This window comes from Struthio camelus, chromosome 4 (genome assembly GCF_040807025.1).
Source record: "Struthio camelus isolate bStrCam1 chromosome 4, bStrCam1.hap1, whole genome shotgun sequence".
Taxonomy (NCBI): Eukaryota; Metazoa; Chordata; class Aves; order Struthioniformes; family Struthionidae; genus Struthio; species Struthio camelus.
In genome coordinates, this window is record NC_090945.1 from 74,869,785 (window position 1) to 74,895,350 (window position 25,566).

Genomic DNA, 25,566 nt, shown 5'->3' on the forward strand with positions numbered 1-25,566 from the left:
CAGCTATATTGTTGTCCTCGTAACTAGCATTGCGGTAGTTTATGTAACGGAGCTGTGGAACAAGCACGTTTTACTTCTGTGCAGTGATTGTGGCAGATGCTGTGAACAGAGTTAAAAATAACCAAATTCTGCGACTCAGGTCCGTGTTTATCTGTCTTTTCCCCAAGGGCCATGGGCATCTGGATCAGAGCTACACGTTTTGCTCTGTCTCTAGGATAAATGCTGATATTTTAAAAGTGTCTGAGACTAAAAAAACACCTGTCTAATTTGAGACAAAGGCACGTGGTGACTGCAGTAGTGAAAGGAAATGCAAGAAAAAAAAAGCATACCTGCACTCAAAGATGTGCAAGATGTTATGTTTGCTCATATCACTTAGAACAGCTTGTGTGCCCCTGCATGTTCATGACAAGGTTTTTCTCCTAGGAACTGCAAATAGAGCTGCCTTTAACATGTACCAGTAGCATTTCCTCAAGAAAAAACCCAGCTCAGCATAGGAGTTGCGTGAAGGATCTGCAGCAAAAAAGAAATTCAGCCCAGTGTATTTAAAAGCATCGTACCATAACGTTGTACTCCACAGGAGTGAATTTGGCCTACTAGTCATTCTTTCTTGCTGCACTGTCTCATTTCCTTCTGTTATATATACGTTTCTGTTCTATTATGTATATATGATCTGAGAAGAACAAACTTTAGTTTTCAGCCATCCTCCGCTTCTCTCAAACATAGATTTTTATAGTATCATATATGTCACACTAAGATATTTAGGAGGTCTCTGAATGAAGGATTTCCATTGATTTCAATGGAAGTGCAAGGATCAAAAGCTTTTCCTAAACCATACTTTTAGGAAGATAAAAGGGTAGGTTATGACTATATGCTCCATTTTTTTTTTAATTCATAAAAAGCATATGATTTTGTGAAAATGTATTTAAATATCTGTCTGTATAGGCCAAAGAGATCATGCAAAACATGATAGCTTTTTTAAATAATCCAATGGAAATAGACCAAATTGTAGGTGGATTAGGTACGTGAGCATAGACGGACAAAAAAGCATCATATGACTTGTATTTTCTAAGGCCAGAAGAAAAGAATCTGATTCCAACCATTCTTAAATCCAGGGCCGGTCTGGTAGGATCTTACTTTACACTCATTCCGCTAAACATGGAGGTAGACCCCATAGCACCACAGAGTGGCCCTAAAAAGACTTGCTGCTTTCCTTCCTGTCTTTAAATGTAATGGAGAATAAATCCGCAGTATGTGTTTTCCAGTTGACATTTTGTCAGCTTCCTTACCTCTCCTGCTGGCTTTTGATTGGGTTTTACCTTCAGGGTGACATTGTCTGCCTGCTGTTTGTTCTGTCTGCCTTTACGTCATTATTAATTTTCTTTTAAAACTTTGCACTTGTACTGAGTCACTGGGCATGACTGACTCTACAGTGATTTGCTGCTTTTGAGAAATGTCATCCACTGATACACACTCCCTGTAAAAAAAAGCCAAATCAAATATGCCGTCTTTCCCATTTTATTAGCAAGAGGTGACTTTTTTCTGGGGAGAACATTAACTTGTATAAGGTAAGATGAACTTCTGCATGGTAATGGAAATAAATTGATATAGTGTCTTTCATCCTGAAGAATCCCCAAGTCCACTACTAGGGACCTCATCTGATATTTTGTTACTTGTGTAGGATTCTCATTTTCTCCATTTTGTAGGAGATTTGTTTGAATAAAGAGTTTGAATAAAAGTCCATTGTCAAAATCCTCATAAATTAGCAGAGATAAAATAATTTGACGTGGGAGGGTAATAATTGAAAGTGTGTGCAGCAGTATGGTGAAACAGAGACTGTTTCATTTAAAGCTGCTAGTGCAAACTCAGAAAAGAGTCAAAGAATATTTTACTTGTACAGAAAACATCTGTTACTGGAGGGTAAAATCCTGGTTCCACTGAAGTCAGTGGCAATGGGGTAGGGATTTGCTTCTAGTTTTTAAGAATTTTTGTTAAAAAAGATGAACAAAAAGATTGTCTGGGAAAAGACATTAAGGGACCTGGTAACACTGCATGTAAGAGAGACATTTTATTTTCCAGTGTGATGACTAGGGCATTGACCTGACAAGTAACGGACTTTCATTTGAATTCCTGTTCTGTCCTAACATATCCAAAGAGAAGTGATCTGAAAAGCTTTACTGAGGAAATGGGGGAATGTGAACCTCAAGTCTTCATTTCAGAAAGTGCTGTGTTTTTTTCAGAATAGAAGAAAAACATTTGTTGACTGACCTGTCAAGTTTTCAGAAAAGTGAATTGTCATCTGCCAGTCAGCACGAATCAAAATCATTTATCTCACTCTCCTGCAATATTCAAAATGTGTACTCCCAAACGCCAGAGAGTATATATTTTATTCCATTTTGCTCTGCAGTAGGTCTAGTTAGGAGTTTTAGGAGTTTTGAGCAATAAAGTATTCATAAAGTTTAGGAAATGCATTCTCTATAAAATTTCTACATGATCTCAAATCTGCTATTTATTGTTAAACAAATAAGTAAGGCTTGCTAAGAAATTTTTTCAACTAACTGATATATATTAAATTTATCAAAACAATGCATGTTCTAATGGGCTTTATTTTGTCCTCGATTCTTTAAGAGTGAAATTTACTGCAACCAAATGTTTTGCAGTTTATAATATATTTGGGGAAAAAAAAATCACTTAGTAACACTAGATGAAGTAAAAGCCCCACTTAGTGGAAAAAGGAAGAATTTTATGTGTCTGAAATATGGATATCCCTCTTTAAAGGAAGTAGTTCCTACAATGAAAATTTCAAACTTGTTAAAATGACTTCTGAATCACAGTTCAGCTTCTGTGAGAGTATCTCCCAAACCAGGTTATTTAGAATGCAGTGTAAACCAAGCAGGCCTGGTAACCACGGTGCGGAGTGTGGTCCCTTTTAAAAGGCCAATAGGAGATTATGTAACGACGGCTTCCTTTCTTCATGTCAGCTAGACTCAAAGTCTTTCTTATGGGAATCTTTCCAGAGGGCTCCTTTTCTAAGGTCTTGCAAACTAACATCTTAACATGCTGTTGGGAACTTCAGGACACCTTTGAACTACAGCAGTTCTGTGTGTGCATCTTTCTCTCTTGGAAATCTGATTTTGCAAACCTTGTTGGTTTCCTAGGGAAGCAAAAAAAAAAGTCTAGTATAAACTTAATCAAAGCAAGGTGGACAGAGTATAAAAATGAGGTTAGATATTAGGGAGAAACATCTGGATTTTTACAACTAGTGATTTTGCTTGGGGGTGTCAACATCAGCTCTAATGGGTGTGTAGCTTGTGGGCTTATTGTTTTGCCATATCGGCAGCACACTACCTTTCCTGTTGTCTCTTTGTTTCTTGCTAGGTGGAGGTATTCTCTGTGCTGTAAATTCTTCACTGCATTCTTCACTGTCTTATACTGCAGCCCTAAAAATTGAAAGTAGCTAAATAGTAGATAAAACCTCATTATGTAAGAGAATAGCTGATTTCCTAAAGCAGGCTGTAGATTTTCTTTGCACCTGCATAATCTAATGTTTGAATGTAGTTTCAAGAAGTATTACTCAATTATGAAATGGTTGTTGTACTCTTTACGCAACGAGGAACATACCCAAATGTCGGTAGATGGAGGAAACATAGACAGGTAGGAAATGGTGACCGTGCCAAAAGAACACTGAAAAACAAACTAATCACTCTATTTCAGCCTAATCTAGATGTCAGCTAATCCAGACATCCAGATATGAGCTTTGTGGTGGGCCTCAGCTAATTCTGTTGCTGTCGTCTCAGTGAACACACATATTAGCATATCAAGTCAGTGTGTAGCAGTGTCACTGCCTACCTGTGGTCTTGGTGTGGTCCAGGAACATGGGACTGCCGCTTTCCTCTCTCTCTGCTCTGAAGAGCTCCGATGTGTATGCTTTGTTTTTTTTTCCCTTTTCGTAAAATTGGCCTTTATGACTATTAGCGTAACATTTTCAGAAGCATGGGAACCCGACGCTTTCAGTGCCTTGCTACAGCCCATATTTAGCATATTTTGAGGGCAGACCTGGAAAGATATTTGGATAAAAGAATTGAAAGATTAGGAATCCAAGTCCTGTAAGAAACCTTGTTGTCCTGCCTGCGTTTAAAGACTTGTAAGGAGAGAAAGAGGATGACACAGTGACTCTTGTGTTTGGATAGAGTCTTTGTGACATTTTGGGGGGCCTATTACTAAGTGTGTGCCTGCAGCTTTAGTGGTCTGAACTCTCTTTCAGGGAGACCGTTCCCTTTCAGTTTTTAGTTCTAATTAGTGGTGCTGATGAGCTAGACATTTGAAACTTTGGCCTACTATAAAATTATTTAAACGTTTTACTTAAATTTGGGTGGGACCTGGAACTCTTCTCAAAATGAAGGAGCCACAGTTTAGGTAAGCATAAGCTATTTACTTCAGATCTGCAAGGTGAAGTATGAATGAAGAATTCCTTCCTTGTGGCAAAAGAGATCTGCTTTTTAAATAGTTGAGTAGAAGAAAAATACAATTTGTTAGGTAAAGAAGTAGTTATAACATTTTTAAGTATTCCAGATAAATTTGGTCTTTAAGATGATATCAGAGAGCTGAATGATGTAAAGGTACCCTTTATAATGTCAGATATCTATTTAATGGAAGGAGAACTGTTGGTGATTTTACCAAATGGATGAGAAGAAATGTTGGTGATTTTACCAAATGGATGAGAAGAAATGTTGGAGGTAATTCACAAACATTATGGAGCCACTGAGCTGGATAAAATGGGAGCACCCTTTAACCGCTCTTCTCTAGCAGTTCTCGGAACCTAAGAATTCATTTCCATTCTTATTTCCCTAAAAGACATGAAACCAAGATGTTTTGGCTTAAAAGAATGATTGGCATTTTTTCTAGCAGGAAACAGTGTAAAAGCATATTTTGGATCAATTTCAGCTAAATTGTTTCCTCCCTTCATTTTTCACTTTGGCAGCCAAAAAACAAAACAAAACAAACAAAAAATTACTGCATAAAGCATATGCATGTGTTTGTAGTTTAAGGCACTTAAATCATAAGTGTCTTAGTGTATTTGCACATAATATGTTGTATACACAAGCACTGTTTATATGAAGTTATTTTATGTAGACAGGTGTTGTCTTTTACACATGGAAGCATTCATCATTTCTCTAGTTGCAATTTAGGAAGGCCACTGAAAATGTGACCTCTGTTATGTTCTTTTGGGGAATTAGAAAAATATGCTGAATTACAATCTTGCTGTATGACAGACTGAAGCTTGAATCTTGCCTTACTTTCATCCATTTTACTTGTATGAACTCTTTGATTTATCTAGTTTTTATTGGCTTTGCAATAGTGTGAAGAAAGCAAAGAAAGACAATTGTTAGAAGGAAAGCATATCTGCAAAGATTCCTCTGGTCGTTCCCCTTTGGAAAATGGAAAACTTAAAGTAGCACTGTACTCGTAGTCATGGATAACGTACTCTTCTAACTTATATCCTCTTGAAATTTTTTCTGTAATAATTTCACTTCTTCTATGAGATATGTGGAACACTGCCTGTTGACATTGGTTACACAGGAGCTAAGGTGCATCCTCCCAGTACCACTGCCTAATCACTTTACTCCTTTAGGCTCATTTCTTTACAGATGCGGGCGCGAAGAGGCCATGCATCTTACTATACGTTCCAAGGCATGATAATAATACAAATAGGACAGGCAACAACGAAGATAGATTGTCACGTTTATTTGCTGTTTCAGTTATGTTATCATCATTGGTAGTAAAGACATAAATGAAACAAATGACTATCAGCTCTTTGAGCTCACCATAAGCTGACAAGAAACATCTAACAAAGTGTCCCTTTTACATAAAAGACAGCTGAGAATTTTTCTACTGTTTTAATGTGAATGGCCTCTGATACCTAACTATAAGGAGGATTAAGTATTCAATCTGAATTTGCACTTATTTTATAAAAATAATCAGGGAGATTTAAAATTTTCACACAACAGTCAATTCACTTACAGCTGTGGTTCCTTCTAATATGATTTATTACAGAAAAAGAAGCCCTGTCTTGAGGAACAAAACCCAAATACCACTTTTCAGTCACAGCCACAGTGTGGCTCTGTGACTACTTCCATTTAAATGAAAACTTTCCCGGGGACAGACTGAGAGTTGTTTAAATGGTTATCTATCAGCTCTGAGAGTCTATTTTCCTTTTTGAGCTTGGTCAGAAACACACTATTGGATCTTGAGGTTTAGATCCACAGAGAATGTTAGATACAGGCCTTTTTGTACGTGTTGGGGCATCTTTGCTTAGGTGCTGCCTAGAAGAATTGATTAAACCTGTTACACAAAATTAGAACCACTGAGGTGACAGCACAGACAGGTGTTGTGGGCGTTGAATTGACCCTAATTCAAATCCTAGGTTTTATTCTGCCAACAGTTTTATATATTTGAGGGCTCTCCCAAAGCAAGAGAAGTCCTGTTACATCTGCATCCGGCATGTCAAGCTAGTAGAGTGTGTCAACAGTGCGGTTCTGGACTGTACAGACAAATTCTGCTACCTTGGCAGCATGCTGTTTCAGAAACATCTTAGTTTGATGAAAAAGTCATAGAGAGGGGAGCAAATGCCAATGCAGCACTTGGGAGATTAAAGCAGTAAGTCTAGAATGAAAGAGGCATCTGATTTCAAACAAAAGTAGCTATGCATCACACTGTTGTCATCACTATCCTTCAGTAAGACTGCAAAAGTTGGAGAATTTAAGTTGCCACATTAAACATCTGAATAAATTCCACATGTGCTGTTTTCATGATCTTTGTGGTGCAGTACAGCCGGATCACTTTCTCAGCTCTGAGATCTTTGAGGGTTCTCAGATATTTGCCAGTGAAGTAAAACTGTCTCAGGGTCAGCTATGCTGCTCTGAGTATCTGGTGGGTATGTCAGACATCAGGCTGCTCAAAGCCATTTTCTGTGGTCAGAGTGATAAAATACGGCTAACAGCTCAGAGGTAAAACAGCATAATACTGCAAGAAGTTGTTCAAGGAATGTCTTAATTTATATGGCATTAGATCCATGACATGGGATACTGTAGCTAAAATCTGTCTGCTCTGGTGCAGACTGTGTTTTCATGCTGTGAAAGTCTATGAACAAAATCCTGAAGAACACAACAGAAAAGCACAAGAGGAAGGTGAGCGCAGTGAATATAAAAGGCTATGCCTGTGACCTCTGAAAATGGCAGTGTGATGTAAAAATCAACTAACTTCTCATGAATATAGCCATGGAAGCTGAATCTTTATCTGGTAAATCTTTGGGAGACTCCAGCATCATTATCATCTCTTCAGACAGGTGGTTTTGCAAGTGACACAGACAGCAAATAACAAAGTTTTTAGTGTTCCTGGGAACTAGGAGCCTCTATTGACTAGAAACATGAATTTTCTGTAAAAGATTATCATTGCGTATAGTTCCTGTTAAACTAGCCCCCCGATTATCAGGGACAGAAATAACCAGCGTTCCTCTGGCAAATTGTTCAAATGAGTTAGCTTAAAAACTACATTAAACTATCTTAGCTTTCAAATGGTGCAAACAAATTTAAAAATGATGTGCTTATAAATGAAGTAGGAAAAAGCATACAAAGTTGTTACGGCAAGTGAAACAGTGAAGTTAAAATTATAGATCCCAAATTTTTGCAAATAAAAGTAAATGAATTTCCAAAGTAATGGATAATTTCTTTCAAAAACTATTTAGCATTGTCTTTCATAGTTAAAATAGAGCTGATCTGATGGCTTTCTAGTGAACTGTACTTAATCAAGAAGAATGTTGTACTAGCTAATGAATTGCTATCATCTTGATATGTATCAGTTACACTTGCTACACTGTTTCATTTTTTTTCCATTCATGATTTTATTGGACATAGGTATTTTTGCATGTGAGCAATTAGATTATGTTTGCTGCCATGTAATGCCCTATTGGAATTCATATGTTTGGCTTATCCATTGAATCCATTTTAGAAAGTGTCTTTCTTTGGAACAATATTTTATTGGAACAGTATTTTGGAACAATAGTTTAATTCTAGTAATATTTGGCTATACATTTGAACAGGCACTTCTGATGTGTCTTCAAACTCCTGACCTCAATAAAGCTACGACTGTTATTGCAACAAGAGCATTAATAACCATGAGGCTAGTTTTTCAAACATGCTGGATGCGTGTAAGATACTTGATTCCTTTGAAAATTTGTTCCAGGAGTCCCAGAGCTGTGTGGTTGCATTTTACATGGGGTTTGTGGCTGTGTTGATGAGACACTGTTCTTCAAATCTCATGAATTTTACTGAACTTAGAAAATGGTTGGATTACTGGTATAGTTCCTGCGCTCTATCAAAACATGGTCATAGGTATGTAGAATCGGTAAAGCTATAATGGAAATTAGTATTTTGTCTACAAGAGGCAGGACTGCCAGGCAGAAGTGATATTTCTGTTGCTGAAAGTCCACAGGGGAGAGGCTTGTAGTTCACCCGTTGAAGGGAGTAAGACCAAAGCCTCTGCCATATTCACATGTATATTGCCTGTAGCTTCTGTGTTTTTCTAGTAGAATTTTCAAAATATCTGTAGCAATTTCTGTAATTTTTATAAATTATAGGATGTGGGGCTGGAGATATCTTAAAATTTTACCAAATCCCTAGCTCTAATCCAGATTCTTCTCTCCAGTGAGGGAGAATAAGCAATCTGAGTAGCTCGTTTCATTACCGTTAGAGAATTCTCTAGCTGTATCTTTTAAGCATATTTCTTTTAAGCATATTGATTCGTGTCCTTCCTGTTTTGTGCCACTCCTCCAGGTCTCTTTGAAGACAGCCTTTCAATCTATAGGAAGACCTGCTGAAGACATTTTATTTTACTTCTCAGCTTTATCTTTTCTACAGGAAAACCCAATTCTTTCCATTTTTATTCATTGGTTACATATTCTAAACATCTTATGAGTCATTCTTGCCCCTCCTCTAATCCATTTTCGATAAGTCTGTAAATATGCATATAACATCCAAAATTAGAAACCATATTCTTTCACAGGCTCCACCAGTGCCAAGTTTATGAAAATAATTGCCTCCGTATCTTATATCTGACAGTTCTGAATACAAGCTAGAATTAATTTTTCTTCTTTTGCAGCAACATTGCACTCTTGATATAATTCACCATAATTCCCCAAACTTCCCCCCGTGCTTGGAAGTTACTCTCCATTTTAATTTTTCTGGGAGTATGTTTTGCAATTGTTTTTGAATATTTCAGCATGATAATGTGGGACCTTCCATCAGTCAGTGTAATTTCAATTCGGATCCCTTCCTTCTGTGTTATTCACAAAAGTTATGTGTGTTTATTCTTTGACAACACAGTTGTTAATTAAAACCTTCGACTGTGGACCCATCATACGTTTCTGCTTTTAAGACAGTATCGGCTGGAGCTGCATAGCATGTTTAACAAAGGTCAAAATAAGCCTCATTTACTCCTCTCCTTTTATCTACTAGGCTAGTTATCCTGTTGAAAGAAGAAAATTACATTGGGTTGACATGATTTGTTTTGGACAAATCCATGGTGGCTGTTTATCATCTTAATTATCTCCAAGGTGCTTATGAGTGAATAGTGCAGTCATTTGTTTGGTATCTTTGTGGGCATCAGAGTGAACTATGTAATTCCCTGAGCTCTCCTTTTTCTCTTCTTATATGATGGCAGAATGTTTGCCTTTCCACAGTCCTCTGGAATCACCCTAGTCCTCCATGAGGTCTCAAAGATGATTATTAATAGGTCAGAGATTTTTTTACACTTTCAGAAGCATTTCATGATTATCTGCTGCCTTGAACATGCGCAGCGTCCCTATATGTTGCTCAGCTTTTATTTACCTAGTGTAGCTTTTTGTTTTTTGTAGCTCTCTCTCACACTATAATAGAAAATTATATCTTTCCTGCAAAGCCCAAACCAGTTCTCCATATGTGAATTATGCATGAATTACATCAGGGCTGAATTAGCAGTGGAACTTCCTATTTATTGTAGGCTCTTATTATTGCTCAGTGGCCTATAGTTGGACTGCTTGCCCAGATGTGCTTGTTCACGTAACCCGTCCTTACCACAGCTCCTACCGGAGTACTGTGGCTACCCTTAAGTTGGTGCTAATACAGTATTAAAATATAAATGCAGGCGTGGATGAATCCCTGATCTAAAAAGGAAAGTGAGGGGTTGTCTGGAAGTGTAAACTCTTTCATGTCGCTGGAAGGTGCATTCTGTGCTGACCGGTACTAACAAAGGACTAATATCCTCAAACCATCTCCTTCCCTCTCTCTTCCTGACTAATCTGCCTGAGACAGCTAGTATGAATGAAGAAAATTTCGTTTGTTCTGTAGAAAATAACCTTCTGAAGTCAGGAGTGAGGATTTGACACGGCTTGGCTCCTTGCACTTAAATATATTTGTTGATATGTGAGTTAATAAAAGACATGCAACCAGTTTGAAATGTTCTGTGGTCTCTGAAGAAGCATTCACTAAGGTAGCTAGCTGTACAAGCACATGGTGAAGTCTGCCTTACTTTAGCATCTTGCATGGAGAAAAACAAGGGAAAAAAAAGGCATTTAGCATTGACAGATATTTAGCATTGAAAAGACATTTCATGCCTCTCAGCAAAGCAGGTCATATTGAAACAGGCATTGTGTAAAAAGCGTGAGACCACCTTAGTAGTCGCTTTATAGCATATGTAACTACACGTGAATAAGAGCATATGGTGACAGCAGTTCTCAGGATCTAACTGAACCAGAAAAAGGAACCAATCCTATAGTTCTCAATGTGAAACAGTCCTCCAGCTGAGAAAAGTGGGACCACATACCTATGTGTTCATACAGCTAGTCAACCGGGCTTCATTTTTTTAGGTTTTGTGTATTTCGTTTCTACTTCTGAACCATGGGTAGATTTAAAAAGAAAGAAGGTAAGTCATCTAAGTCCTTTAATCTCAGAGCCTTGCTTAGGAAAGAGTAAGAAATGCAAAACAAAGAAATGCGTATTTCTGTTTGATTAAGTGCCCTTGTGATGGCAAAGTTTCAGGTGAGCATGGATTGTTCAGCCATTATCAGGTGGACAGTATGGGAGCCATCTATAGGTAGTATCTACATCTCTTTACTAAGGTTGAGTAGCAGAAACACTAGAAAGGAAAAGGGGAAATCACTATACCTCTTTAATCTCTACAACTCTCAGCCTCTATGGTAGATTTTGGAGTTCCTTGTCCATCTACTTGGAAACAGTCTTAATGCAATGTTATTGCCTCTGTATTTTGCAGAGAATCCACCGTATCCTCACTTCTGGCCTAGCCAAGTACTACTTTGAACCTGGTATTCAGGACAAGTGAAGCAGGTGCCACAGAGTGCTTTTAGTAAATCTGTACCATTCGTGCTGTGTCTGGATTTGAACAAAACTGAGGAAAATTAGTGAATTAGTATGGCGAAGGCTTGGAGTATGAACTCTGTGCAGTATGAACTGCACAGAAACGTCTGGCTTCAGAATCAGCCTTAAATTCTTTGGCAAATGAGCCACATAAGCCTGAGCGTTCTAATGCAAACCACAAATATATTTGACTTTTGCCCAAGTAAAGTCTTTATCCATTGTAATTTGTTGGTGGATGTTGTACTTACCCGTTTCGTTTTGGAAGTAAATCAGACTTTTAAAATGTTGGCTACTTTGAAAACGAAGCCTGATTTTTAAAGCAGTGAGGTTTTCATTTTTTTCAAAAAGGAATTTACAGTCTGTGACTGTTTTTTGGTATAGGTTGAACTATTAGAAAGGAAGAGGAGAGTCAGAGTTCTCCAGCACAATGTGTATATTGACAGTATTCCTTGGAAATGAATACGATTTCATGATTCTGCTAAGTGTTTGATCAGTAGCAGTATTGTCATTTGAAGGCTATGAAAGCCAAGTCACAGAAAACTGAAGCAGTTACACCATAATCATAAGAAATGAATACCAGAGCTGGAAATCAAATCAAGGATGCCTAGGTTCTGCTCTTTGATATGACCTTAATACTCCTGGTCAAAATCTGAGATCTCTATGCGTTTCATATAACAAGATAATAGACAAAAGTGTTGGGTTCCCATTTGGAAAAGGGAAGTATATTTCCATTAAATTCCTAGATAGTTTGCTGGGGGGAGGGGAATATCTAATCAATGAGCTGTATCTTTTCACTCTCGAGTTCCATGGACAACTGGCAAATGTTTTCTAAGTAGACACATTGTATAAATAAAAAAAAAAATGTAGAAGAACAAATACCAGGGACCTTTTAGTAAGGAATCGTGCCAACAGAAATCGGTAGAGAAAACTGAAAGTTGAAATCTCAAATGTATGGTATTTCTTTCCTTTAAGATCTTACTCTTGATCTTCTATTCAGAGTCTTTGGACATATTAGTTACCGTTCCGACTGGGAACTGGTGAAGGTGGACTTCAGGCCATCCTTCCCCAGGGAGTGCACTGATGATGACTATGAATCTTGGGACCTCACAAATCTACAGGTATTCACAATCTTTTATTAGAAGGCCATAACATTTCAGGAGCTTTCAGATTTATGTAGAACTGTGCCCTGTGAAAATATTTTCTAATAGAACTGGGATGCCACCTTCCTGGCTTTCAACTCGTTAGGTTGGTATTTGCTGATTTCAGAACAGTTTAAAACGGGCAAAGATTTTGTGTTCCCTTTATTAGTGTGAACTATAGCCTGGGAAAGAGGGAAATATATTCGGTGGTCTGCCATAATAATTGGTGGTCTTGCTGGATTATCAAGCATATATCACAAATTAAAATCTGTGATATTGACTGAAGCAATTTGAACATGCAGTCATATGTTCTTTCAACTTCCTGACCACATACTGTACTCATATATAAATTACCATAAGTAAAACCTATTCCAGAAATAATTTAGAATCTCAGTGAACCAGTCATGTAGTGGAGTCCCGTTGTTTTGGGCAGTACCGTTTCTGCAGTAATGCATTAAGGATGTGCCGATCCTGGTGCTCCAGCCAAATTCAATTTTAGGCAGCTACAGTCTCTTTACAATGCATTATTTAAAGAGCTCAATTTGAGTTTTTTAGATTAAACGTGATATGTCGTATTTGTTCATAATCATTGTGATTATTACATTTATGCTTCTTCCAGTACATTTGTTTTCTCTCTCTGCAGGTTTCTTTTTTGCATGCTATTCAGTATTATTCCAGCTCCCCAACTCTCATTTGCTAGTTTCCATGCCTAATGTTATACTTTCCATTGGGGAATGCTGTGTATTCACTAAGAACGTTATGCAGATCTGAACCTAAACAATAAAAGTGTGTTGGGATACTGACACTGAAGTGTCCTTCAGAAATTAGAAACTACTAAAATGACTTTGGTAGAGTACTTGCAGCTGCTCACTTACCAGTGGAGTGTTAGATTCGATCTGAGTTATATCTGCACCTATGTGCCTGGTGTTTCCTCTTGACTGGCTATTTGATGCATGATGATTTAGATAGAGCTTCAGCCATCTTAAGCAACCCTTGAGTATTTAAATAGCCAATTGTAGAGTTGTGCCTGGGTTGTGCACGCGTGCAACGTGGGTTTAATTGCGCTTGAATTTCCACGCGCTCCTTTGGATTTGTGCCCTGAAATATATTTCACTGAGAAATAATTCCATAGATGGGGCATATTCTGCAACCCTGTAATATTTCATTAGCAGATAGCAGCAGATGTGAGAACTTTATAGGCGCATGGAGCTTACAAGGAGCGATGAGGTGAGGAAGAGGAGAAGGCTGAAGCATATGTGCTTCGCTCAGTCACTTGAAAGAAGCATGCATGCCGTGGGTCACAAAGGAAATTCCACCTGTCTTGTGAATAGCACATTCAACTGGGAGAATTCTGAATATCTATTTTTTCCTTTTTTGATGAGTCTGTTTTCTTGCAATCTATCTTAAGTTCCAAATTCATCGATCACATTCCTATAGCTTTGTCATAGGCAACTTGCTATAGATTGCTCTATATCGATGGCTAAGTAGAGACTTGATAAAAGTTTACAGAGTCTTGGCAGCAAAACCAGCCTTTCTCATGACAAACATAAGACCACATCTGTGTGATGTAGGTTATAGTGTGCAATAAATCCAGTGCTTTGATGTTCAGGGTGATCGTTGCATCATGGGTCAACAAAGGAGCTTTCGGAAGAGGAAGATTTCAGCATGGTGCATTAAAGGGAGGAGTTTCACATCAGCTCTCACATCCAAAGTCTGTGAATGTGTGAACACTGACTTCTTATGGTAAGTCTATCTGTGGACTTTTAGATTTATCAGTAGTAAAATGTTACTTTGAGATGTTTTTTTTTTCCTTCCTTTTACCCTCCCACCGCACGTACCAATCCTACAGACAACTAAGAAACGATGCAATGGATTTGAATAATGAGGTGCTTTTGTATTTACTTTTCTTAAAAACATTGCCATTTTTTAAAATATTTTTTTCACAAATCCTGATATTCTTCTCTATTTATTAAGACTTGAAAAATGACCACTGGATTAGATTTATAGAGCAAAGAAATCCTTTCTATTTGCAAATGAAGCAAAAGTCAGAAGAAATGTGTTGGTCTGAGTGGCAAGGGAAACCTTTTAAAAATCTAAGCTGCTAAGAGAGTTAATTTTACAGAACTGGAAAAGTAATTACAACCAGTTTTGCCTGCAGGTGTACACATCTCCCATTGAACATAACTGGCTTCACCAAGTTGTATGTTGAGCTGATACCAGATAGTTTTACAAAAACTCTCCTTTTATCCTTAAAGAAGTAGTCTCATCCACCCTAAATTAGATTCACTAATAAAGCAGGGATAGTAACACACTCAGTGTTGATGTTTTTCAGTGATTATGGGTTTGAGCGTTCTGCACCTCTGAAATCGGACTCTAGTAAATGCTTTGCTGACTTCTGGTTTAACCCAGAAGCACCCCCTGAAGACTGTGTACTGGGACAGGCATATACAAGCAGCACTGGGTAAGCTGATTTTGTGCTTTACCGGCTTGCAGAGCTTTCCAGAGTGGGGAAAACATTCCAACCAAAGGTCACAAAGTGATTTTAAGAAAATTTAAATAAGATAAACTGTAAAAAAATTGTAAAATTGTAAAAAAATTATTTTAGCGCCTTGCTTTGGTTTAGACCAAGTTCCAGTATGAATCCAATGAATTACGGTGAGGAATAAGTAACGTTTCAGAGAACTTCCCACTGTCTCTCACTTCCACAGAGATAGAGTTCTATAAAGAACAGATTCTTTTCCTAACCATATGGGACGCTCAGCATCAAAGGAAAGCTTTAGAGAACCGTAAACAATAGCGCATAGAATATACACTACAGTGTAATCTGACGTCAGTGCTGAGAATAACTTGCAGCTGGCATCTATTCTAGTTTATCGTAACTTCATGTCTGTCAATTGTGGAGATGAGAACCAAATGATGAAACGTCAAATCTGGCAATAGAACCACTGTTTCTGTGTATATTTGCGTTACAAAGGAAAATGATGCCTTTTGGGTTGTGGCTGACAGCTGTGATATACAAAGTTTAAATTCAGAAGAATCAAATCTGACTCACATTTTAAAAGGATACTTAAAAATAACATACCTGACTGAAACTGATCTGTAAATAATTACCATACACTTTGAAGTGTTTCTTTACTAGCTCTTGAAAATTGCTAGGCTTTTTGCTCTTTTAGACATTTACTTAAAATAAATGCTTTAAATGTTTTAAGAAATGCTTAGATTTGACAGCAACAGCAAAGTAATTAGTTCTGGGGAGATGTAGAAGTTGCTTGGTCTAATTTCTTCCTGGTCTTTGGCATTCGAGCCAAGCACATTTAATGCACAGGTAGAATCGGATAGGATTAAGGCCCAAGTCTGGTAATAAATGAGGGCTGCAAAATCCAGGAGCGAAGACCTCTGGAAGAGTATTGAAAGATAAGAAAGCATATGTCAGAGAGGACAGTGGAGTAACTATTTCCTGGTGGACTGATCAGCCATGTTTCTAAATTTGAAAGGACAGACCCTTCCAAAGCTTGGAAATGAAATCATCATGCTCCATCCCCTCTTTCTTCAACAGACTTGACTTAGTAGAGGCAACATCTGTCATCAAAGTTTTTGCATTATGAGTTGTTTTCAGTTATCCACAATCTTGTCCATTCATGAACCATTCATTAGCAGCTGTCACACTAGCATTCAGTGCCTCTGGTAGCATTCTTCTGCTCATCTGCAATTCACTGTGCTCACTGCTTACTATTTTTGCAGGTACAGGAAAGTTGTTTCTAATGTGTGTGAAGGTGGCATAGACCTGCAGCAGAACTTAGCGCAACATTTGTGTCCATTGATTGCTCCCAAGGGGCTTCACATCAGCATCAGAGGAGAAAGCCTGGCTGTTAAGCCTGGGGAAGACATCACCTTCGTTGTTAGACAAGAGCAGGTAGTAATGAACACTTTATGAAAATTTCCTCACTGTGTTTAGGGTTCATTACAGACTGTAATTTCTCTTCTACCTGCTTCGCTGTTGTGTGAAATTAATTAGTGCTTGAGAGAAAGAGGAATGAGTCTCTAAGTATTGAAACTTCTGTCCTGACGATCCAGTGAACTCCATGAACCATGCGGTTCCGTCCACAGGATGGGTTTTGTCTCCTCTGCTGCATGCGCGGTCATTGTTCCCTAAAGGCATTAGCTTCTTGGAAAATCCTCATTCAAAGGAACTGAAGTGCCAAAGTCTCTTTGGAGTGAAAATTTCACCTGTTGTATCAGAGAAGAACTATATAGAAATGTACTTCGTGTTGTGATTTAAGTGCTCTTTAAAATCTGCCTTTCAAAAAGGAATAGGCAAAGCTTTACAGAAATGAGCAAATAGTACAGCATAAGAACATGTATTATGTATTAGCTGTATAGCCAAAGAAACATTTTTTTCTGTTTATTGAAAGAGACAATGCCCTGAGGCCCTGTCCAAAGGCAGTATGTAACTTTCAGATGTGCTGCTTGCCCTGGGTACGTTCCTTAATGCTTGCTTTTTAGATACTGGGTTCTAACTGTTGTTCTCAGGCGGTAGGAGTATTGTACTTCCTGGCTGACCCTACTGATCTGCAAGAACTTGAAGTCAGTTCAGACATTTTGGCAAGCCTGTGTGACATTAATCAGGGACTTGGGATTTATTTCTGTGGTAGAATCAATAGGGTTATGTGCAGAACACAGTACTGCTTAACACATAGCGGGTTCTGGATCCAAATGCTTGCAGTGCACTGACAGTTGCATGGCACACTGTACTTCCTTCTCTTTTCTTAATTAGTTTTGAATTACGTTTACTGTAAGAGTAGAGCATTTGTTGTAATTTGGGATCTGATGATCTTGATTGGAAGTTAGACTTTTTTCCCTACGGTATAGATTCTGAAGCTTTCATGAATCTTTGTGGCAATATGTAAAACACTTATAACTATTCAAAAATTTTCAAAAGTCTGAAAGGGAATCCTATGCTTTCTTTTCTGGTGATAGCTTTACTCGCTGCATAGAACTGGATGGAGATTTACAAGAAATGTAACCGTTTGCTGCCCCCTATGGCTAGGGATCAGTATTTATACTCAAATGTCCTGAGCATTGTTTAAGATTTAATATATATAGCAGTCTCGTGAGAATTCATAACAATTAGTGAGTTTAAGAAGCAGGTCCGCTAAGATAAACCAAAATATGCTACTATCTCTGTCTGAAGAACAATATTAAATTTCTGGTTTATATGAATGCATGTTCCTAGGTGCAGGAGTGCTAGGCATCAGGGAGTAAAGAAAGCAGTTCTTCTGGAGCAATGTGAAAGTGACTCCAAAAATAATAAGAATAAAATTAGTTTTTCCATATTATATTGGATGGAGGTATGAATCGTGAATGCCATGAAAATAACTATTTTCAGTGGAATTGGAGGGAAGTCCCAATTCCTGTTAGATTTAGCTGCATTTTTCCTATGTGACTCTTTTGTTTTCTGTCTGTTACTATCTTTCTTCCCAGGCCAGGGAAAGAGAAGTGGGCTTCATGTTTTAAACACCACACTCTTATCTTTATATTAGGAAAGGAGTTAGAACAATACAGAAAGAGCAAATTGCATCTACTGGCTCTCAGCACTACATATTGTTCCTCTCTCACTTGGAGAAAATGTGCATATCCGCTTGCTGGCATAAGAAATAGCAAGCAAGAACTGTTTGCAAGCTAGTGCCATCTAAAGGGATTGCACTTACTGGCACGTTGCTGGCCAGACAACATCTCTTATGCTTTAAACTAATAATACATTGTCTCATCTGCTAAATTCTAGCCATCTGTTTTCAAAAGAAGGATGTTGTTTGGAAAAAAATACTCGGACTGAAGGCACTTTCAGGGTCCTTTGTGTATGTTGAAATATGGGGTTTAGCTATTTGATAACTTTATAGGTTCCTTATGAGTATTTTCTTAAGTTACGAGCATTGCTCTTTCATATGAAAGAAAATCAATGGAACTGCAAAATAATAAAAGGATTTAAAAAAAAAAAACTCCAAACAAGTATTTCTTCCTTGTGAAATACAAGGGTTTGAAAGTTCTAGGCTTTGTTGCCTACTTTGATTTTACGTTAGTGCTGCCTTTGGGAATGAAGTTCTGATGTAGACCTGTTTCAGAGAGTGGCTCATGTGTAAGTGAAGTGTTTTTTGAATACTTTGATGGGTTGCAATCCTTCTCTAGTCTGATTGCCGTGCAGGTCACCTGACAAGTGTATGGATGTGTAAGTTCCTTTCCTGGAGTCAAAGAAGATTGTTAAACCAACAGTTTGTTTGCACAGTATAGAGGATTTTCTATGAAGCCTGGCTCCGCAACCTGTTTTTAATTGCACAACTGTGACGGCATAAAAAGCAGGAACATGTTACAAGCCACAGAGGAAGAGGGGAAACATGCTAAGTCAGTTCTGCCACTGGAGTGATGGTATTAACAAAGCATTGCTTCTGACCGCTAAAATAAATTTTCCTTTGGCTCCATCCACATGGCCAGTCCACACAGCACAGGCCTGACTTTACTCTACAGCAGGCACACTGTAACAACACAAGTGATGGTGCCTCTGACAACAGTATCAGTTATTGCAGTATTTTAGGCCCAACTTTTGGAAGACAGTGTCATTTAAAGGAGCATTTAAAGGTACAATGAATTATAAAGCACATGAGATGCTTGAAGTAGCAGAAATACTTGACTGGATTTTTAAATTCTTTTTCAAACTGAGCTCCGTTCTCTGCTTCATTAAGCACGCATCTAACTTTGCAATAGAACGTATTAGTTCTAGACGTGCTAGTAGTTCTGTATAATGCAGTACACCTCAGTGCAAGCATACTAGGTTGGATCTTAAAGGCCATAGAGTTGACACTCAGAGGGTTTAATTATACAAGGTGCTCTGAAGATGGTCTAAACCAATTAATTTTACGTTATGTTTGCATAGGTTAGAAGTTCACATTTGGTCAGTTAACACAGGTCACTGGATGAGTGGTAATTTGCTACAGTACTCAGTGGTCTGCAATCATATGAGCGTAACCCTAGAACGTGGGGTTGCTTTGCACCATTGTGGTGGTTAATGTCCAGACACATCAAGGAAAGGAGGTTTCTGTGTTGTGGAATGCTTACGACCTTGTTAGTGGTCTGGGATGGTTTATTTTAAGACAGTGCCTTACTGAGGATAATTAATATTATCCCTATTAATGCGCACAACTTCTGTTGTTCTAAAATCTTTTTAATGGGTTTCATAGTTTTACTGCAACTATTGAAATCATGTTAAAACATCTGGCGGGTGCTGGAAATGCTGCTATTATTCAAGAAATGGTGATAATAATGTATCCTATCTATTTAAGTTCTGGTCATTTAAAATATTGTTAATATATTCTCCTTTTAGGGTGATGTATTGAATACCAAATACCAGGTGGATCTTGGAGATGGCTTTAAGGCAATATATGTGAACCTTACAATGACTGGAGAACCCATTCGTCACCGTTACGAGAACCCTGGGATTTATCGTGTATCGGTTAAGGCTGAGAATGTTGCTGGGCATGATGAGGCCGTGGTGTTTGTCCAAGTTAATCGTAAGTCACCTCTTTGGTTTTCTTGCTTTTTAGCTTCATAAAAAGCTCATGACAACTAAAGCTCAAAAAATTTACTAGTTATAATTAGGAAAAATATATTCTTTTCGATAATCTCATACGGTCATGCCTTGCTCTGTGTTATTAATGCAGAGGCTTGTAAACCTAATGTATTAGGAGGTCACAGCTTTCTTTAGATTTGGGAGAAGGATGGTCTATTAGTCTTTGAACAGCATTAAGTAGCACACATTGCTCAGTTCAAATCTCAGGTTTGACCCTCGTCCTGACTCAAGACCCCATTGGCAATCAGCAGCTGCAGTATAGCGCTTCGGGCTACGTCCACTGTGTGAAGCAAGTGAACAGACATACTGAGAAATATATCTGCTCTTGCATGATTTTCGAAAAGTATGTATTGGTGGAAGAATTAAAGTCTCAACGTTTCTGAAAGTCAGGTTACTTGTTGAAGTACTTGAATCTAAATTTAGATAATTAACGTTATCCTCACAAAGTTTTCAAGTGTTACTTGAATTTAACTGTATGTTGGCAGGCACAATCACTTGACAAAGAACTATCCATCCCTTCTTAATTAAGACCCAAATGAAAACCATCAAGTAGATTTAAAAGAAAAGAACTGAACTACACAGCACTGGGAATATCGTGCACCATCAGAAGCTTAATGTACCTCAGTCATCTCAAAATTGAAATTAAGAAGGAAACTCCTAACTGGAACTGAATTTTCCTCTTCCTTCAAGATTCAAGACAGCTGTGGCTTTGCCTTTTTTCTAGTTTGTCCAAAATTCAGAAAGAAGTAACATCAAGAGAAAAGATACTCATCTTGTGTTCTCCAGGTATCGACTTCCCACTGATGTGAGTGGTCTCTTCTGTCGCTCATCACAGAATAGTAGAAAGCCCTGAAAGCACATACAAGGCTGTGCACGAATCCGTATGTTTTATGCCAGCCTATCTAGTAACTGCTGACATGTCTGTATTTTACTATACAGTGTCCCTGAATCCAGAATTTTTCCAGTTCTGCCTTGATTAGGCAGATGGAGACCAATCCATTACTATTAATGGCAAAACTGCTATTGAAATCAAATGGAAAGGATCAGAAACTAATTCCCTACCTCAGCTGCATTATATGTTTCTTTATTTGTTGTATTGTGTTTTGTTTTTTAAATCTGGTAGTGCCATTTTACAGCTGCAGAGTTGGAGAATTTACTTAAGACTTTTACTTTTTAGGAGCTTGTAGGTGCTGAGAGGTAGATTAAGCAGAGAAGTAGCTGGTAGATCTGTACAAGCAATGAACAGCAAACACTCCGTGTCACATTCTCCAGGGAGAATTTCTTCTATTGTTCAGAGAATGTCAAGCAGTAACAAGCCCTGATGGAAAGCTGAACAATTACTTTCTCAAAACGTGCTTCTGATTTGGCCTACATCTGGTTAAACAGTGAAAAGAAAAGATGCCAATTCTGTTTTATGCATTGGATTTACAGATCGCAGAGCCTGGGGTGGTTTTCAAGAATAAAATGACCGCTGCCTTAAAGGACTTTGGTGTTGAAATACTCAGACAGGACAGATTACTAAGAGCAGATTTGTTGGTTAATTTCTGAGCACATCTTGAGCTTGCCCTTGGTTATTGCATATGATACGGAAGGATCACGGACGGATTATACCCTGCCTGCTTGAATAGATGTTTGGTATCTGATTTACACAGTTTAGTTTTCTAAGTAAGTGACAATATTTGAGGAAATTGGCTGGCAGTAATTAAACTGATATTTCAAAATACCAGAGAAATGTTGGTTCAAGGTCATTTTTCATTGTGGTATATCAATTAAGAAGGCAGAATTGTCCATAAAAGTTTTCACTCTCTTTCCTTTGGATGTATTCCCCGTAGATTTTATGAGGGACAAATGATGAAGGCATTATTTTTGGCTCCTGTCAAGTTCTATTCGTATGGAATGTCCTGTATTGCAGAACAATTACATAAATGGCGCTTTCTGATGAAGAGTACAAAATCTACAACTTGATAATAAACTGCAAGAAAAACTAGAGCAAGTTTGCTAGTACAAATAAGTGTAGACAACCCAGAATTAAAAAAAAAAAAAAACTGAAGAAGGACTAGACATACATTTTCTTTGTGTGATTGAAACCATGACCCCTGTGGTGTGTGAATGTAAAAGGCTGAGAGTTTTTGGGGTGTAGAAATTGATATGGAGAATCAAGAAGCTTTAAAAAATGTACTGAAATTGTAGCTTGGTTTAACAGAAATCATATGAATCAATTTCATTCCTGATTATACATTCAATTCTATCATAATTTTTATACAAATAAGTTTGTTCAGATACATTCTGGAATTGTGTAACTCAGACACACGGAAGGACTCACAATAATTATTAATAGATTTTTACTATATAGGAATGGCAAACTGTAAAATCAGGTGTGATTCAAGTGCCAAGCAACTGACTCTGTAAACAAATTTAAAAAGAAAGTGATCTTCTTCAGAACCAAAACCATATCTCAAAGTGATCAAGGTCCTCTTATAAAATTTAAATATATTGCAATATCAAAACAGTGATTCAGATTCCCTCCAGGCTTCTTTAATTTGCATCAGAAAGAAAACCTGTTTTGAAGAATAACATATTTGATGGAATTCCTACAGTTTCTGAATTTTCCCCAAAACACCAGCAATGGGAGGAGTATTTTAATTCAGTTTCATAAAGAAGGTATTAAAAAAACCAGTTGTTTAAACACCCAGTATGTCTTGAATTCACTTAAATGTGTAGAAAGTCATCAGAGAAAATTCAGAATAAAAACAGAGTATCTTATGTTCCAGTGAAGCAGCAAATAGTCTGGTAGAAGTGAAGTGGATAAAAGGAGGCTGTGTAGAGTGTAGGCTACCCGCTCTCGGAGAGGTTTAATCTCCTAGTCGGAGTGAATGGGCAGATTCCGTTAATGAAAGACAGTAAGAGAAAGGCCTTGGACTAGTGTAAGTACCTTTAAGTTTGAACTGAGATGAAAGGCATTTGAGTGAGTTAAAAGACACTTAAAACAAGAAGTAATGGGTTAGTATTCATTCTATGTAATGAATGCATTTTGGACTGTACAGTGCTTTGGTATCCTGAATAGAAACTGCAACTTAACTTAAGAATTTCTAGTTATTACTTTATAATATTATAAATCTTTTACCTTTGGACATTCTGAAAAAGATGTAAACAGATATTTTGTTTTAACGGTGTTATTTTACTGTGAAGCCAAATACATGTACAACATTAGGAGGCACATAAAAACATTTTAGTGATGAATTTCTTTTATACATTTTATGTAAATACTTATAATAATGTTTTCAACCTTCAAAGGCAAAAAAGTTCAGAAAGGCGTAAACTTATTCTAAAAGCCCATTTTAGTGTACAGAAGTTATCTATTTTGATTTGCAAAGAAATACTGCCACTGTACATATTTATTTTAAAGTGTATATTATTGAGAGATTATGTATGATATGAGTCTAGCAGCTGATATTTTGTAGTGAAAATGAATAGTCAGCAACTATCCTTTTCAGTTTTCTGCTTTTCCTGTAGCAATTTGAGAGGTTTGTTAGATTTCTGTTTGTTTGATCTTTCATTGCTTAAACAAAAAAGCTGAGATTGCCTTTTCCCGTTTTTAACTGGGGTATATTTGATTTTAGTCTCTAGAACTGGACATGCACACACAAAAATACGTTGTAAGGGCACGTTCGTCTGTCACATTGCTCTAGGATTTTGTTTGTGATTTTTTTAAATTTAATTGAAATGCGATCCTTCCAAACATACCTTTCCACACAGATGTAGGAGGAGGAGGGAAAAATAAATTCAGGACCTAGTGAGGTCCTTGTGCAGGCCGTTAGGCGGGTGAGAAGCATTTGGTGAAAGAGACATTGGTAAATTGATGAACTCTTGTTCAATGACATTTTGGGAACTTTGTCCAGCTCCACTGCAGGCTATAAATTTGGAAGTGGTTCCAGTCATTGGCAGAAACCAGGAGGTGAATCTGACAGCCATCGTATTGCCCAAGAACCCTAATTTGACAGTCTTCTACTGGTGGATAGGAAACAATCTTCAGGTACATGAATGGTTTTGACTGAGATTATTTTCAACCTCTTTCCAATAAAGATTGAGTGACACTTTTTACTCTAACAAAAATACTATCATGTTATATGACTTCATGTAGACCATCTTTCGTTCCACATAGCCAGTTATATCCTCTGACAACCGTTATCTGAATCCCATTGTTTAATCACATATTTGAGGCTGTTCATTTTCTTTTATTGCTACTTATGTGAAAATTGAAATTTCCATTTTAGTTTAAATTTCTGGACCATTTCCTGTCTAAAAGGGTATCAAAATAGTAAGAGCATTCAAACAAGATAATGATATTTGTTTGGGGATAGAAAGGCTAGATACAAATATCCTCAAGTAATAAATATCCAAATATTTCTACTGGGAATATTTCTTGTCTAGCTGGGCTAATTCTTAAAAATTAATTTTTTTTTTTCATAATAGATAAGTAAAACATTTTCCTCATGAGAGAAAGAGCCATGTCTGAGGCAGGAACACTTTCAGATAAGCACAATTAACTTTCTTTTTGTAAATGTACTGTCTACCATAATCCTGGGCTGCATTAGGCAGAGTGTTGCCAGCAGGAGGAGGGAGGTGATCCTGCCCCTCTGCTCCGCCCTGGGGAGGCCTCAGCTGGAGTACTGTGCCCAGTGCTGGGCTCCCCAGTACAAGAGAGACGTGGCGCTACTGGAGAGAGTCCAGTGGAGGGCTACAAAGATGATGAGGGGACTGGAGAGAGAGAAAGGCTGAGGGAGCTGGGCCTGTTCAGCCCGGAGAAGAGAAGACTGTGTGCAAGTATCTCATCAACGTGTGCAAGTATCTGAAGGGGGGGTGTCGAGAGGATGAGGCCAGACTCTTCTCTGTGGTGCCCAGCAACAGGACAAGAGGCGACGGGCAGAAACTGAACCACAGGCAGGTCCACCTGAACCTGAGGAAAAACTTCTTGACTGTGAGGGTGACAGAGGACTGGAACAGGTTGCCCAGAGAGGTAGTGGAGTCGTCTTCGCTGGAGATATTCAAAACCCGTCTGGATGTGATCCTGGGCAATATGCTCTAGAGGAGCCTGCTTGAGCAGGGAGGTTGGTCTAGATGATCTCCAGAGGTCCCTTCCAACCTCAGCCGTTCTGTGATTCTGTGATCTGTTCATTGTTATTGACTTGGCCGTGGTTAGAACAGGCAGGTCAATGCAGTGTTGTGGAGGGTTTTGTAATTCAAACAGGTGTGGTCAGGAAACAATATCTCAGCTCCACCTTGAAGTTACAGTAGGCTGATGAACTTCCATGGGCCATGCTGTAGGTTGACAGAAGTAATCCATTTGACCTTAACTGTAGCCCACATTTTTTGAGGCAGATGGCTCATTGAATATGATCATTTA

General features: G+C 38.0%; 1 protein-coding gene across 2 annotated transcripts in view; it reads left to right on the top strand.

Annotated features, from left to right (window-relative positions):
• Positions 1 to 25,566, top strand: part of SORCS2 (sortilin related VPS10 domain containing receptor 2) — a 552,296-nt gene that overhangs the window by 494,561 nt on the left and 32,169 nt on the right. For both annotated transcript variants that reach the window (XM_068943433.1, XM_068943434.1), the window contains exons 15-20: positions 12,403 to 12,523; positions 14,154 to 14,287; positions 14,877 to 15,005; positions 16,286 to 16,457; positions 19,917 to 20,103; positions 24,062 to 24,195. In XM_068943433.1, coding sequence (XP_068799534.1) covers positions 12,403 to 12,523; positions 14,154 to 14,287; positions 14,877 to 15,005; positions 16,286 to 16,457; positions 19,917 to 20,103; positions 24,062 to 24,195 — 877 coding nt within the window. The remainder of the gene's footprint in view (positions 1 to 12,402; positions 12,524 to 14,153; positions 14,288 to 14,876; positions 15,006 to 16,285; positions 16,458 to 19,916; positions 20,104 to 24,061; positions 24,196 to 25,566) is intronic.